This window comes from Pelophylax lessonae (assembly GCF_965119305.1).
Source record: "Pelophylax lessonae genome assembly, chromosome: 1".
Taxonomy (NCBI): Eukaryota; Metazoa; Chordata; class Amphibia; order Anura; family Ranidae; genus Pelophylax; species Pelophylax lessonae.
The window spans coordinates 888,985,130-889,002,005 of record NC_138768.1 but is presented as its reverse complement, the minus strand read 5'-3'; the positions used below and the strand labels follow the sequence as shown (position 1 = coordinate 889,002,005).

Genomic DNA, 16,876 nt, shown 5'->3' with positions numbered 1-16,876 from the left:
TACAATCGAGGCCGCCGTGTGCACGCGGCCCTGGTCAGTCTTGACCAGGAAAAGGCCTTTGACCGTGTCTCCCATGAGTTCATGTGCAGAGCTCTGCGCAGGTTTGGTCTTGGGGACATGTTTTGTTCGTATGTGAATGTGATGTATAATGACATTTGTAGTACGGTGTTGGTGAATGGCTGGAAAACTGACCCTTTCCCTGTTCTCTCTGGGGTCAGACAATGCTGCCCTCTCTCACCTCTGCTTTTTGTTTGCTGTATAGAGCTCTTTGCCGAATGCATCCGACAGAACCCAGAGATCAGAGGGATCACCGCACCGGGACCGGACAGAAGGGTTGTCAAGTGCTCACTCTACATGGACGACGTAACGGTGTTCTGTGCTGACCAGCGCTCCATCGACTCGCTCGTCCAGACCTGTGAGGACTTCGGCAAAGCTTCAGGGGCAAAAGTCAACTGCGGGAAGTCAGAGATCATGCTCTTCGGAAAGTGGTTCCTGCCTTCTTCTGCATCTATCCCTTTCAGCATCAAGACGGACTTCATCAAAATTCTTGGAGTTTGGTTTGGAGCTGAGGGCGCAGAGAGAAGGAGAGACTGTCCAAGATGAGACAAAAGTTTGGACTATGGAGCCTCAGAGAACTCACCATCGAAGGGAAAACACTGGTACTCCGCAGCGAGATCCTCCCTGTGTTGCAGTACCTCGCCCAGGCCTTGCCCCCCCGGGTCAACACCTGCAAGGCCATCACCAGGGCGGTGTTCCACTTCATCTGGGGCTCCAAGATGGACAGAGTGAAGCGAGCAGTCATGTTCAAGGAACCCCTCAAGGGCGGTAAGGGCGTGCCCGACATCGCAACGTTACTGGGGGTGTTCTTTGCCTGCAACTGCATCCGCAGAACTTTGATTGACAGAACTTCGGACTCTGGAGGCAACTCCATGTCCCGTTTCTTCCTCCTGCCTCTCTGGGGGTCCCTTGGATGGGACAAATGGGACAGCTCCATCCCCTACAACTGGGACACTCCTTGGTACTACTTGGACACTTTCAAGTTCATCAAGGAGCTGGGGCTGCATGGAGTTAAGCCCAACTTGTGGAATCCAAAAACTATCTACAAGTTGGTCAGAGCATCGGACATTGCTGAGACTGTTCCAGGCCTCCCTTCAGCCACTTGCAAAGTGGTCTGGAGGAATGTTTCTTCAAAGAGACTCACCAACAGGCATAAAGATCTGGCGTGGATGGCTGTCCAGGGAGGGCTGCCACTCAGGACATTTATGCATGTCCAGCTAAATAGCTGAACAGAAGCTGAAATGGGTAAGTGTGTCCCTGGTTTTGGAGAATGCTGCTGCAGGGTCTTCTTATCAGTGTATCAGACAATGTGCAGCTCAAGTTAGGGAGATAAAAAAGTGAGTGAGAGGAGAGGAGGCTGATTGGTAACCTCACACTGCCTGAACACCTAGATATCTGGAAGACACTGCAGCCGACCAGCATTACATTTACAGTTCTTGCTCTAATTGTAGTAATATCTTCTTGCATCTCCCTTCTGGTGCCCTCATTCAGCCCAGCTCCCAGTCAAATTTGGTGGGCTGGAGAGGGGCGGGGGAAAGGAGTGTTATACTGCCTGCTGACTGGCTGTGGATGGAAAGTAGGAGGAGCTCCACATTTCAGCCCACCCATAGCCCACATCAGAGCTTCGATTTGACAGCTCTGCTCCACTCACTCTCACTGACACTATGCTGGATGGATGGTCACACTGCTGAAAGCAGTGATCGCATATGTACGTCACGCCCACATATGTAAACGGCGTTCAAACCACACATGTGAGGTATCGCCACAAACGTTAGAGATAGAACAATAATTCTAGCCCAAGATCTCCTCTGTAACTCTAAACTAGTAACCCATAAAAATGTTTAAAGCGTCACCTATGGAGATTTTTAAGTACCGAAGTTTGGCGCAATTTTAAAGTGTGACATGTTAGGTATCTATTTCCTCCGCGTAACATCATCTTTTACATTCTATTAAAAAATTGGGCTTTTTTTTTTTAATTGATGAAAGTTTTTTTGGGAAAAAAAAGCGTTTAAAAATGGCTGCGCAAATACCGCGTGACATAATAAGTTGCAACGACCACTATTTTATTCCCTAGGGTCTCTGTTGCAAAAAAATATATAATGTTTGGAGTTTGTAAGTAATTTTCTAGCAATAAATTATGATTTTTACATGTAGGAGAGGAGTGCCAAAATAGACCAGGTATGGAAGTGGTTAAAATTTTGCACGCTCGTGGAATTGCGACAAAGTACGGTACTTAAAAATATCCATAGACGATGCTTAAAAAGCCTTCACAGGAGTTACAGAGGCGTTCTAGCGCTAGTATTACACATGTGTGGTGTGATTACCTCACATGTGTGGTGCGATTACCATTTACATATGCATGTGTGACTTACGTATGCGTTCACTTCTGCGCACAAGCACCGAGCAGAGATGGGGTCTCTTCAAATTTTTTCTTCTATTTTTTACTTTTTATTTTTACACTGTCCCTTTTAATTGTTTTTTTTTTTTTTTTTGATCACTTTTATTCCTATTACAAAGAATGTAAACATCCCTTGTAAGATAAAAAGATAAAAAAAAATGATTTACTTCCAGCCTGGACCAGAAGTGACGTCGCTCCGGTCCTCCAAGGCCATAGAGGCGATGAAAGAGTATCCACTCTTTGATAGTCTATGAGAGCAGCCAGCCGCAACATCGGATCGTTTATATCCAGGCAAAAACGGTAAGCACAAAAAACACCGACAAGCGGCAGGAGGGGGAGGAACATCCCTTCCCACTGCTTCGGAAAGCTCATGATCCGCTCGGAATGGTTTCATGAGAATGCCAGCCGTCAGCTGGAAAAATCAATACAATGATATCTTCAGCCATAACCCTGGGTAAACCACAACATATACAATGAGGACACCAACAATGGGGTCCACTGACACAAACGATGGGGCACAATTCATCCCACTAACACCAATGATGGGGCACTATTCCTCCCAATGAAACCAATGGGGCATTGTTTTTTCCTGAGGACGCGATAACCGCAAAATGCATTGTTTTCTGTAAACTGTAAACTGAGTTAACCAGCGACGTCATTTCCTGCTTTGGTCTGGAACGCACGCCACCGCTGCCACACTACAGGGGCTGGGAAGGAAACTGTATCCTATTACAGAGCACCAGAGTGGTCACTTCCATACACCCTAAACATATTGCAGCGCTTCCACCTAGTGCCAGGAGAAGGCACTACACACTGTAAGCAGCCAATTTTATCTTTTATTTTTTCACTATAATAAAAACGGATTTACACTATATTTTGGCTTCCCTATCATATTTTCCCATATACATCTGCTTGAGACCCTATCCTGCGGTCCAGATCCAGATTGGAACATCTACCACCTATCCCTGGATTGGATAAACTCGTGGAGGATTGATCTATCCTTAAAGGGATCAAAAGCGATCTAGGTCCTTGTGGCCTAAAGCCATCTGGTAAGAAGCAAATATTGCTGAATATCATCAAGAGCACAAATTGGAGCACAAAAGCACTTTGAAGATTTTATTTAATCACCACGGACTTTCTTTCACCTATTGCACAAAAATATAAATGAATTACAGATTTTATAGATTTTATTGCTAATTACATGCGTTTTTATGTCACATAAGGTTTTATAACACAAGTGTCACTAATTGCAATTTTAATATCACTAAAAGTCACCAATTTTATATAGACACAGAGATATATATTTCACCTTTTTGATATTGTGGTTGACAATGACAACACCTGGTTGTTATTACAAATTGTTCACATTATGGTATTATAGATGATTTTAAAGTCCACCATTTATTTATAGATTTATTGGTAAACGAGGTTTATCTTTATGGACATAATTGATTGGTGTAGACAATCTAATACTCCCTAACACACCTGGAACACACACTGATTACCAGCGCCTACTTTTTCACTTATCTACTAATTGTTTTTTTTCCACTGACGGGACCCTATCTACTCCCACTGGCCACAGTCCAGCCCCCCATGAATTCTGAAGTAAACTGGCTCTTTTGTTTAGAAAGTTTGGAGACCCCCTGGTCTAGAAGAACACTACTATGAGCTCCAGAACTCTCAGGCAGAAGCAAAAAATTGGGTGACCCTTAGACTGAAGAGTCCGAGCCTGGGAAAAGAGAGTTTAAAATTTCTCTTGGGGAACAAAAACTCTGGCCTGAGGTGTGTGTCGGATGAGACCCAGATATTCCAAGCCATGAGTTGGTTCCAGTACTGAGATCTGAAGGTTCAGGACCCAGTTGAACCTTGGCAATGTCAGGACAGTTCTAGCTATGCTGTCAGCCAGAACCTGAGCGAATGGAGGTGTTCCAGAAATCCCACAATGGGAATGCCCTAAGAGTACAGCAAGGCTAGCCCTGGGGCCAGCACCTGGGTGAACACTCAAAGTGACTACTCCCTACTTCTGAGTAGGTTTCCTGAGCCTCCAGTTCAGGGACAACCTGATTTTCTGTGCCAGGTGACCTGGACTGTCCAAAGAAGGGACTAAATTATCCCACAATGTCACAATGTTGTGTTTTAGGGGTCTGTAGTAGAACTGGACAAATTGAGCTGTCTACAACAGTGGTCTCCAAACTGCGGCCCTTTGATTGCTTTTATCTGGCCCTTGGAGACCAATAATGGGGCATAATTCCTCCCATTGACATCAATGATGGGCAGAATTCATTCTAATGTCACCAACCAAGGGTGCACATTTCCTCCCACTGACACCAACAATGGGGCACAATTCCTCTCACTGACATCAATGATGGGGCACAATTACTCCCACTGACACCAATGATGGGGCAAAATTACTCCCACTGACACCAATGATGGGGCACAATTCCTCCCATTGGACCAACGATGGGGCACAATTTTTCCCAGCTGTGCACGGCAACATTTATTTTTAAGGGGGAACGCTGCAGACTGATGTAAAGGGGAACTCTAATATAAGGGGGTTTCTGCTCACCAAACCTCCCACTTACATCAGAGTTCCCAGCATTCCCTCTTTAATTAGGGTTCCAAAAGCCCCCCTTACATCAGTGTCTTCATGGCACCCCTTAAACCTTATCTTAGGGTACTCACTCACTTGGAGGCAGGAGAAAGATGGGAGAGCGGGCGGAGACTTCAGTCATAGACATTGGATGGTGAGCTCATTCACCCGAGGATGGAGGCTCAGGCATCAAAGCCTTTCATCCACTGTGTATCTGCCAGTTGCTAAGCTTCAAACGTTCAGCCCACACATCCCTTTCCTGAGGCACAGAACGCCAGGGATTGGAGTGTGGGTGGGCAGACAGATAGGAAGGGGTGGGGGGAGGAGGAGTAGATCAAGCCCTTTCTCCTCTCCTGTCTGTGTATGGGGGTGAGGCCGGTGTGAACATCTATGCACTCCGGGGTTGTGGTACTTGGTTACTTGGGGAGCCACAGTCCATTTTGAATATTGTGTCCAGGATTCAGGTGACCTGAAATCCAAACACATGATTCAAAACCCAAACTGTCTGGGTGAATCCCGGATGGGTGACAACCCTACAGGAAGTGCCAGCTAGTGTAGTTTTGGGGTTAAAGGGTTTTAGTAGCAAAGGATTAAAAACACTCCAAAGAGGTAAGATATACAAGTGCTTATCTGGTGGCAGAGTCTGTGGATGTGGATCCTCCTAGAACCGTCCTGCAGGACCGCTATCACCTATTCCAGCTGCTGAGCAGAGAGATGGCTGGCTTGGGAGCCTGGAGGAGCCGGTGTGGAAGACACAGCGGAAGTGACGTCACCGGAAGGATAGGAGGTACCAGATGAGAAGAGAAGCAAGGCTATGCATGCAGAGTATTTTGCTCCTTCTACAGGCCTTTCCTCTTAGTCTATACAGAACCAGTCACAACTCTGAGGACAGCAGCCGCAGGTGGTCCCATGCATTCCTTTATTGTACCCCCATAACCAAAGACCAGTGGCATTTTATGGAATACCCTCTACCCTGATCATTGGTATTTTTAAATATTTATTACTGGCTGGACTATATATAATAATAAAGAAAAAGTCTCTGATAAAGAGACCTGGTGGATTACATGCGGAACTCCTGGGCCCAGCTGAGGACATTTAGGGCCTTAAGATTGAAGATGTGGTGGATGTCTCCTTTTGGTTTGGGAACTGTGGACAGAGAAGAACTCCTGGAACTCTTCTGGCCTTAGCTCAGTGAGATAGAGTTTGGAAGACTAATGTCATAGACAGGATGCCAAAAGGTTTAGGGCTTTAGAAAGGGCCTCCAATGGCTGTCAATGTGGTGCCTTCTCCACTCTCCATCTCACTAATAAAACCCCAATGGATGACTCTCTATGAACTGATCACATTCCAATCACCGATCATCTAATCATTGGTAAAAAAGAAGACTCGGCACAGAATATTGTACGAAGAGTTTTTATTGGACAAGATAAGAATAAGCGATTACCACACAGTAAATGATATGAATAAAATAAAGCTTAAATCTTTTATAATAGAATTAACAAATGTGTCAAATGTATTAATAATCATACATTGGTTGGACCAATAAAAAGCCGGCTACTTCAATAAATCAAGCTCATGTATTGTCATGATTTCCCGCCAACCCCACAGTGGGTCAGAGGGCGATGCGGGTGTAAACCAACCCCGAGTGGACTGTGGTGGTTTCACATTTGTTTATGGACTAAACAGTTCCACCCGTTACAATCCAGCGTCCATTTCCGTAGTACCAGCAGGGGGTGCACTCTGATGTTTCATTATATTTCCTTTATTAGTAAACTTTCCCGCACACTGAACATGAAAATGGAGCCTCTAATATAATTGTGAATTCTTTGCTGTTTGAAACGTACATAAGGGTGAAACATTTCCCGCACTCTGAACATGAAATAGGACGCTCGCCCGTATGAACTTTCTGGTTTCTAAGAAATAAACTTTTCTTTGGAAAACATTTCCTGCACTTGTAACATTAAAAAGGGTGCTCACCTGTGTGTAAGTAGGTGCTTTTAGTTAAACATTTCCCGCACTCTGCACAACATTAGAGACGCTCGCCTGTATGAACTTTCTGGTGTCTAACAAGTAAACATTTGTGCGCAAAACAATTCCCGCACTCTGAACATTAACAGGGAGGCTCATCTGTGTGTATTCTCTGATGGCTAAGAAGGTTTCCTTTATGATTAAAACATTTCCCGCACTCTGAACATTAATTCCCTATTTATTCGTGTGTATTCTCTGATGGATAAGAAAGATTTCTATAAAATTGAAACATTTCCCGCACTCTGAACATTATTAGGTACGCTCACCTGTGTGCATTGTCTGATGGGTAAGGTTTGCTTTCTGATTAAAATGTTTCCCGCACTCTGAACATTAATAGGGAATGTCACCTGTGTGTATTCTCTGATGGCTAAGAAGGTTTTCTTTACGACTAAAACATTTCCCGCACTCTAAACATGAATACGGACGCTCACCTTTTGTGTATTCTCTGATGGTTAAAAAGACTTCCTTTCTGAGTGAAACATTTCCCGCACTCGGAACATGAATAGGGAAGCTCACCTGTGTGAATTTTCTGGTGCTCTAGAAGGCTTCCTTTGTGACTAAAACATTTCCCGCACTCTGAACATGAATAGGGACGCTCACCTGTGTGTATTCTCTGATGGCTAAGAAGACTTCCTTTGTGAGTGAACCATTTCCCGCACTCTGAACATGAATAGGGATGCTCACCTGTGTGTATACTCTGATGGCTAACAAGGCTACTTCTATGACTAAAACATTTCCCGCACTCTGAACATGAATAGGGACTCTCACCCGTGTGTGTTCTCTGATGGCTAAGAAGGTTTGTTTTATGAATAAAACATTTCTTGCACTCTGAACATGAATAGGGACGCTCTTCTGTGTGTATTCTCTGATGGCTGAGAAAGTTTTCTTTACGATTGAAACATTTCCCGCACTCTGCACATGAATAGGGATGCTCATCCCTGTGTATTCTCTGATGGCGAAGAAGGGTTCCTCTATTATTAAAACATTTCCCGCACTCTGAACATGAATAGGGACGCTCCCCTGTGTGAATTCTCTGGTGCTGAAGAAGGCTACTTTTGTGTTTAAAACATTTCCCGCACTCTGAACATGACAATGAATTCTCTCCTGTATGAACCCCTTTATGGTATGAAGAAGATTCCCTGAGATGAGATGGTTTCCCGCACCCGTCGGCACTGTCAGATATTAGAGGACTATGTGAAGTATCAGGAGATTCCAATGATCTCCTCCAATGGTGAGGTCTGTCATGTATATTATGAGGAACGGGATTTACTTCTGGAGAAGATGCCATGTCATTATCTTCTGTAGTCACATCTTCCTCCGATGTCCTTCTATTCCCACCACAGAGTCCGTCTGTCAGAAGACAAGAAAAATTACCAAGAGTTTTCCACACTCATATACACTGCTCAACACTTTATAATCAGAGTATAGCATCAAGTCAGGGAAACTCCTGGGATATTCGTCGGGTCAGTGAAGTAGCAGAGGGGGTTGTTACCAACAGGTGCACTAGATGGGAAACAATGAGACGACCCCCAAAACAGGAATGGTTTTACAGGTGGAGGCCACTGACATTTTCCCTACTCATCTTTTCTGAGTGTTTGTCACTAGTTTTGCATTTGGCTGGGGTCAGTGTCACTACTGGTAGCATGAGGCCATACCTGGACCCTATAGAGGTTGCACAGGCAGTCCAACTCCTCCAGGATGGCTCATCAATACAGACTTCATGAGGGTGGCCTAAGGGCCGACGTCCCCTAGTGGGCCCTGTGCTCACTGCCTGACACCATGGAGCTCGATTGGCATTTGCCACTGAACACCAGAAGTGGCAGCTCCACCACTGGCACCCTGTGCTTTTCACAGATGAGAGCAGGTTCACCCTGAGCACATGTGACAGACGTGAAAGGGTCTGGAGAAGCCGTGGTGAACGCTGAGCTGCCTGTAACATCGTTCAGCATGACCGGTTGGGTGGTGGGTCAGTGATGGTCTTGGGAGGCGTATCCATGGAGGGACGTACAGACCTCTACAGGCTAGACAATGACACCCTGACTGTCATTAGGTATTGGGATGAAATCCTTGGACCCATTGTCAGACTATATGCTGGTGCAGTGGGTCCTGGGTTCCTCCTGGTGGACAACAATGCCCAGCCTTATGTGGTGAGAGTATGCAGCCAGTTCCTGGAGGATGAAGGAATTGATACCATTGAATGGCCCCCACGCTCGCCTGACCTGAATCCAATAGAACACCTCTGGGACATTCTGTTTCAGTCCATTCAATGCCGCCAGGCTGGACCTCAGTCTGTTCAGGAGCTCAGTGATTCCCTGGTCCAGATCTGGGAGGAAATACCCCAGAACACCATCCGTCGTCTCATTAGGCGCATACCCCGGTGTTGTCAGGCATGCATACAAGGACATGGGGGCCATACACACCACTGAGGACCATTCTGAGTTTCTGCAATGACATTTCACCAAAATGGACTCGCCTGCTGCATCATTTTTTCACTTTGATTTTCGGGGTGTCTTTGAGTTCAGCCCTCTGTAGGGTGATAATTTTCATTTCCATCAAACGATGTGGCATCCTTTCCTTCCTAACACATTACCCAGTCCATACCAGTATAGATCCTAACACATTACCCAGTCCATACCAGTATAGATCCTAACACATTACCCAGTCCATACCAGTATAGATCCAAACATTACCCAGTCCATACCAGTATAGATCCTAACACATTACCCAGTCCATACCAGTATAGATCCTTACATATTATCTGGTCCATACCAGTATAGATCCTAAACACATTACCCAGTCCATACCAGTATAGAGCCTAACACATTACCCAGTCCATACCAGTATAGATCCTAACACATTACCTAGTCCATACCAGTATAGATCCTAACACATTACCCAGTCCATACCAATATAGATCCTGACAAATTATCTGGTCCATACCAGTATAGATCCTAACACATTACCCAGTCCATACCAGTATAGATCCTAACACATTACCCAGTCCATACCAGTATAGATCCCAACACATTACCCAGTCCATACCAGTATAGATATCCAGTATGATGTTTTTCTGGGTGCAATCACAACACCAAACTATGACAACTAACCAGATCAATGATACCACCCAACCAAACATCACTAAGAAAGCTTTAACCCATTCTTGTATAATTACCCGAGCTGATATCTGGAGGAGTTTCTTCCTCTTTAACTGCGTCCATCATCCCAACCTCCTCTGTAAAATGCTGATCACCCCTCACATACGTCTTTTCCTTTATAACCTCAATTTGTACATTTATCAGATCTTCATCCTAAACCAACAAAATGGCAGAAATAATATTAAATACAAAAAAATAATAATAATAGAAGAATGATATCTCTTATGGCTTGGGATCACTTTCCTACATTCTCATCTACCTGATGATTGTGGGGGATGGTGTGATCTTCCTGTGTGGGATCCTGGGAATACGGAGGACGGGGACATCTCTCTGGTGGATTTCTGTAACTGGATGACTCCACCATGGTGTCCTGGTACTGCTTTCTATGACCTTTTGGAAACTCTGCCTCCTCCATTACAAAATTCTCCTCATCCTCCTCTTTTATCTCTTCTTTAATGTTGAACTGTGTGGAATCCCGGGAATACAGAGGACGGGGACATCTCTCTGGTGGGTTCTCATTACTGGATCCATCTGTAGGAAACACACACTGACTGAATACATTGTTTCTATGTGTTTATCAGATGATGCGGGATCTAGGTGGATCCTCCGTACTGCTCTCTCCTTTACAATAAAGTCTCCTCTTACCCGGTGATGTGAGGGGCGGCTGATTCTCCATCATAATGTCTTTGTAGAAGGGGATCTACAGATCCTCAAACATCAATCCATATACCCAAACAGTTTTTGTGTTTAGTGGCCATCACTCACCTGTGCTGATGTCTGGAGAAGATTCCTCCTCTTTAACTTTGTCCATCATCCCAACCTCTTCCCTGAACTGCTGATCACCCCTCACATACGTCTCTTCTTCCTCTTTAACCTCATCTTTTATATCTATCAGATTTTCATTCTAAACAAACAAAATAGCAGGGAATGGTTTCTTTAAAATGTGAGCACAAATAACCTTATACCTAAAAGTGGAATATATTTTCATACAGTCAGATCGCTTTTATGATCTCGATATTCATCTTCACCTACCTGATGATGGTGGGGGATGGTGTGATCTTCCTGTGTGGAATCCCCAGAATACAGAGGACAGGAAATTCTCTCTGGTGGGTTCCCATTACTGGATCCATCTGTAGGAAACACACACACTGACTGAATACATTGTTTCTATGTGTTTATCAGATGATGGGGGATCTAGGTGGATCCTCTGTACTGCTCTCTCCTTTACAATAAAGTCTCCTCTTACCCGGTGATGTGAGGGGCGGCTGATTCTCCATCATGACATCCTTGTAGAGATCCCTGTTTCCTTCTAAGAATCCTACGCACCTCTCCGGTCAGGTCTGTGTTTTATTAATAGAGATAAGAGCGATATCATGAGAGAAGCGAGAGAAAGCAAGGTGGCAGCATTGGGTCTGGGTGAAGAGTGGGTGACAGAAGCGTTAAATATGGGATGTGAGGAGTGGAGATCTGCAATGTTGAATAAGGGAATGAGGAGTGGTGGACAACAGCGTTAGTGGGGGTTGTGGAATATAGGTGAGCAGTGTGGGAAGGGGGATGAGGAGAGGGGAACAACAGTGTTGGATGAGGAATGAGAAGTAGGGAACACGGGTGATAGATGGAGGACAGCAGTGTTGGATGGGGTAGTGGTGTTATATGAGGGGTGAGGAATGGGGGACAGCGGTGTTAGATGAGGGGTAGCGGCGTTAGATGGGGGTGAGGAGCGGGGGGACTGCGGTGTTAGATGGGGGTGAGGAGTGGGGGACCAGGACGGGATTAATGTTAGTAGTGACGAGGGAGGAAAGCTTCTGAATATTTCCAGAGGAGAGTGTCGGGGTCACCCCGAGCTCTGCCTCTTCCCCAGATAGATTAGGAGAACCTCGTCTCTGCTTGGTGAGGGCGCTACAGGAGAGCTGGAGGAAGTTTTGCTACTTATGTGATTTCACCAGGGGACTGAAATCTGATTCTCGGTGTTATGTGTTCCTCTGTTTCTGTTCCCCCCCCCCCCCCCCCGGCATAAAAACGGAAGGAGAAAATTTTCTTTATGTAATTAAAGATTATATATAGAAAATAATATCTTATTACCTCCTCTGCTGCCACTTCCAACTACGTCTCCTCTCTACTTCCTCCTGCCTCGCCTTTGAAATTCCTATTTCTACCTGACATCACTTCCTCTGTGGACCTACATGACTTCCTGTCAGTATCTTACATCACTTCCTGTCAGTATCTTACATCACTTCCTGTCTGTACCTCATATCACTTTCTGTCTGTGCATTCCATCTGAGAGATGTCAGGTCACCACCTTGTGGAACATATTGTAAGGTGACCAGATTTTTAAAATGAAATCCGGGGACATATTTGTTTTTTTGGGCAAATGGTAAACTATTTTATAAGCATATTTCCTTGAAATGATCTATGCAGTGTATGTGGGATGTGTTTATGGAATGATTGTATGATATTTATGTTATTTCTCACATTTCGTCCATGAGATAGAAAAAAAAAAAGATAAAGATACTTTTTAGATTTTTTGGGGATAGGGTTACCAAATGTTAGGAAGATAAGATGGAGGAAAAACTTGGAGGGGGGGATGGGGTGGCTAAATTCAAATCTAATCCGGGCAGGAGTGATGGTGTCACCCTCTCTGCAAAAGGTAAGAAATACTGCAGAGCTGCAATGTGCAAATAATGGTGAAACCCCCGATATATAATCATAATAAAATGTAAAATATGCACATTAATTGTACTATTTATTATGATTATATATGGGGGGGGGGGAGGGGGGGTCACCACTATTTGCACATTGCAGCTCTGCGATATTTCTTACCTTTTGCAGAGAGGGTGATACCATCACTACTATTGGCTGATTTGCACTGGATATTCATTTATAGGTTTTACCATTATAAGTCCATTTGTAGAATTTTATAGATGAAGTGTAGGGCAGTGCGGCATTTTTTGTTTTTTATTGTTGCACGTTAGATGAGGGAACCGATAACAAGATTCTCTTAATCCCCATTCACACTAGCGCGACTTGGTCGCCTGACAAGTCGCGATGGGTCGCCTGCCTTGATTAGCACAGGACCCGTTCTAATAGGAGCGACACAAGTCGCTCCGACTTATAAAAAGGGTCCTGTACTACTTTGGGGCGACCTGTAGGCGACCTGCATTGACTTCAATGATATGAAGGCCGTGCATGTCGCACCGAGGTCGCCGTGCACGCTCTGCACCGTGACTTCACAGGTCGCCCCAGCAAGTAGCGTCGCCCCTGTGTGAACGGGGTCTTATTGCTTTTGAGATTTGTATAGTTGCATGGTAGTTGTTTTACTTGATTTGTTATGTCCCCTGTGGACAGGTAACCAGTAGCCTGCATATTGTGGGTCAGTGTGCCCCTGTATGCTGGTGGTCGGTGTACCCCTATATGCTGGTGGTCAGTGTACCCCTATATGCTGGTGGTCAGTGTGCCTCCTGTATGCTGGTGGTCAGTGTGCCCCTGTATGCTGGTGGTCAGTGTGCCCCCTGTATGCTGGTGGTCAGTGTGCCCCCTGTATGCTGGTGGTCAGTGTGCCCCCTGTATGCTGGTGGTCAGTGTACCCCCTGTATGCTGGTGGTCAGTGTGCCCCCTGTATGCTGGTGGTCAGTGTGCCCCCCTGTATGCTGGTGGTCAGTGTGCCCCCCTGTATGCTGGCGGTCAGTGTGCCCCCCTGTATGCTGGCGGTCAGTGTGCCCCCTGTATGCTGGCGGTCAGTGTGCCCCTGTATGCTGGTGGTCAGTGTGCCCCCTGTATGCTGGAGGTCAGTGTGCCCCCTGTGTGCTGGTGGTCAGTGTGCCCCCTGTGTGCTGGTGGTCAGTGTGCCCCCTGTGTGCTGGTGGTCAGTGTGCCCCCTGTATGCTGGTGGTCAGTGTGCCCCCTGTATGCTGGTGGTCAGTGTGCCCCCTGTATGCTTGTGGTCAGTGTGCCCCTGTATGCTGGTGGTCAGTGTGCCCCTGTATGCTGGTGGTCAGTGTGCCCCCTGTATGCTGGAGCTACGTGCAGGGTGCAGGAGGATGCCACGTGCAGGGTTCAGGAAGATGCTACATGCAAGGTTCAGGTAGATGCCACATGCAAAGGGCAGGGCTATTACCTTTTTTTTTTTCTTTTGTATGTAATGACAGTATACATGTAATTATTTTTGTGTGTGTATGTTTTGTCAGTATATGTGTGAATATTATTTTGTGTGTGTGGGTGGGTCTGTGTAAGGTCACTCAGCCTGTATAAAACATATACACCTCACATCACCTCACCACGAGAGAGACAGATTATTATAGGAGATGGTCAGATACTGCAGACATGGTACAGGAGATGGTCAGAGAGTGCAGACATGATACAGGAGATGGTTAGAGACTGCAGATATGATACAGGAGATGGTCAGAGACTGCAGACATGATACAGGAGATGGTCAGAGACTGCAGATGTGATATAGGAGATGGTCAGAGACTGCAGACATGGTACAGGAGATGGTCAGAGACTGCAGACATGGTACAGGAGATGGTCAGAGACTGCAGACATGGTACAGGAGATGGTCAGAGACTGCAGACATGATACAGGAGATGGTCAGAGACTGCAGACGTGATATAGGAGATGGTCAGAGACTGCAGACATGGTACAGGAGATGGTCAGAGATTGCAGACATGGTACAGGAGATGGTCAGAGACTGCAGACATGGTACAGGAGATGGTCAGAGACTGCAGACATGGTACAGGAGATGGTCAGAGACTGCAGACATGGTACAGGAGATGGTCAGAGACTGCAGACATGATACAGGAGATGGTCAGAGATTGCAGACATGATTGATTCAAGAGATGGTCAGGGACTGAGTTTACAGCTGAACCTGGTGTAATGTGTATAGTATCGCAGCGCTGCTCCACTCTATTTAAATCAGCTCTGCAGGATCAAGTCAGTAATCCTTGTAGGAAAAGAATTAGCCGCACATCCAGGGATTCCAATAGGTTTCAAATACCTTTATTTCCAAAAAGTTGCAAATGATGACACCAAAGACACCAGCATAAAGTCTCGTAGATGCGTTTCACACATACATCTTGTGCTTAATCATTACAATGACTGTAGCTGACTATAGATCTTAAATAGACCGCCCCAATGAAAACAGGTGTACCGGGGGCGGAGACAATCAGCAGTTGTGCACAACTCAATTAATCACCTGGCCTCAGCCCCAAAGGGCATCTCAGTGGTGATTTAAATATAAAAATCAAGCTGAAGTTCCAGCCCATCGTGTGTACCGTGAACTCACCCATACACACAAAGACCTGGACCGACAATCACATAGAAAAACGTTTAAAAAAACGTGTAAAGAGTACCAATGAAAATCATTGGAAAAAATGTAAATACATACAACGTAACAAACAGAGAAAAATAATGACTATAACAAATGTAAGAACCTTTGTATAGTATGTGTATGTACCTGTATGTCGGTGTACACCCACACAAACCTGAATACACTTCCTATATGAATATACAAAAATACAAAAATAGGTACATAAAATCATTGTGTCTTCCATATGGTGTACTATCACCACAGAAGGATGCCTGAACTCGTGCATCCATGTATACATTACAAGGAAACTATCCCCAACGCATTAACCATGCGGACACATGTAATCCACCTAAAAGGAGAATAAACCATAATGTAAAGTATACCCAAAAAAATAGTTTGTGGAAATGTGCCCATACAGAAATGTATGTGGATAACGGAACACTAGCATGATCATAAATATGGATCTTATAAAAATACTGAAAAATACATGGCATAGAGTAATGTGAAAAAAGAGGAAAAAAGGAACAGGGAAGGGAGAATGGGGGAGGGGAAAGGGTGAGAAAGGGGGGGGGAAGAGAAAGAGGGGGAAGAAAAAGAGGGGAGCTGCCACAACACATGACTGGATATGTTATCAGATCTAAAAAAGGTACCTGGATCGCAGAATGGTGGGGGAAAGGCAACCACTAAATTTACTCATAAAAATGGCTAACATCCCACTCAAAGTTGAGTCCGAGCGGGATGCGACTCTGCAAATGGAAAATCCAAAATACTTCCTTACGGCAAAGGGATCGAAAGGCATCGCCCCCTCGCTTAGGTGTCCTGACCTTTTCAATGACTTGAACCCGCATGGCTGTTTTATCCCCATTGTGGCACCCATTAAAATGTCTGGCCACATTGGTGGACAAATTTTTCTCTAGGCTATAAATGTGTTGTTGGAACCGGTCCCTGAGCCGTCTCGTGGTCCTGCCTACATATTGCATTTTACAAATAGCACATGTGATTAAATAAATGATGTAACTGGTATTGCAATTGAAGAAGGAACTAATGTCATACACTTTATGACTAACGGAGGACCTAAAGGTGGTACCATTCTGGATATGACCACAACAGGCACATCCCACAGCCCCACATTTGTAATTCCCTTTGCAGTGTAACCATGTAACTGATTGGGGAACCTTAGTGTGGAAAAAGCTGGGAGCCAGGGAGCACGCTAGAGATGGGGCTCTACGTGAGACAACATTCACCCCTCCCTTCAAGATCTTGGAACAGATATCGTCAGAAAATAAAATAGGCAGATGCCCGTTGAAGATCTGTTTTATTGTATTAAATTCATTACTGAAGGGGGT

The 16,876-nt window shown here is 45.2% G+C and overlaps 1 protein-coding gene and 1 pseudogene across 2 annotated transcripts in view; both read right to left on the bottom strand.

Moving 5' to 3' along the window:
* Positions 1-16,876, bottom strand: part of LOC309550814 — a 567,902-nt pseudogene that overhangs the window by 457,817 nt on the left and 93,209 nt on the right. Inside the window, exon 7 of the transcript in view lies at positions 11,475-11,546. The product of the transcript in view is annotated as an uncharacterized misc_RNA (transcript). The remainder of the gene's footprint in view (positions 1-11,474; positions 11,547-16,876) is intronic.
* Positions 7,501-9,840, bottom strand: LOC309548431 (uncharacterized protein; the record flags this gene model as incomplete). Its single annotated transcript, XM_082248376.1, has 3 exons — positions 7,501-7,731; positions 8,059-8,189; positions 9,825-9,840. The coding sequence occupies 3 exons, from the start codon at positions 9,838-9,840 to the stop codon at positions 7,501-7,503; spliced, it is 378 nt and encodes a 125-aa protein (XP_082104502.1).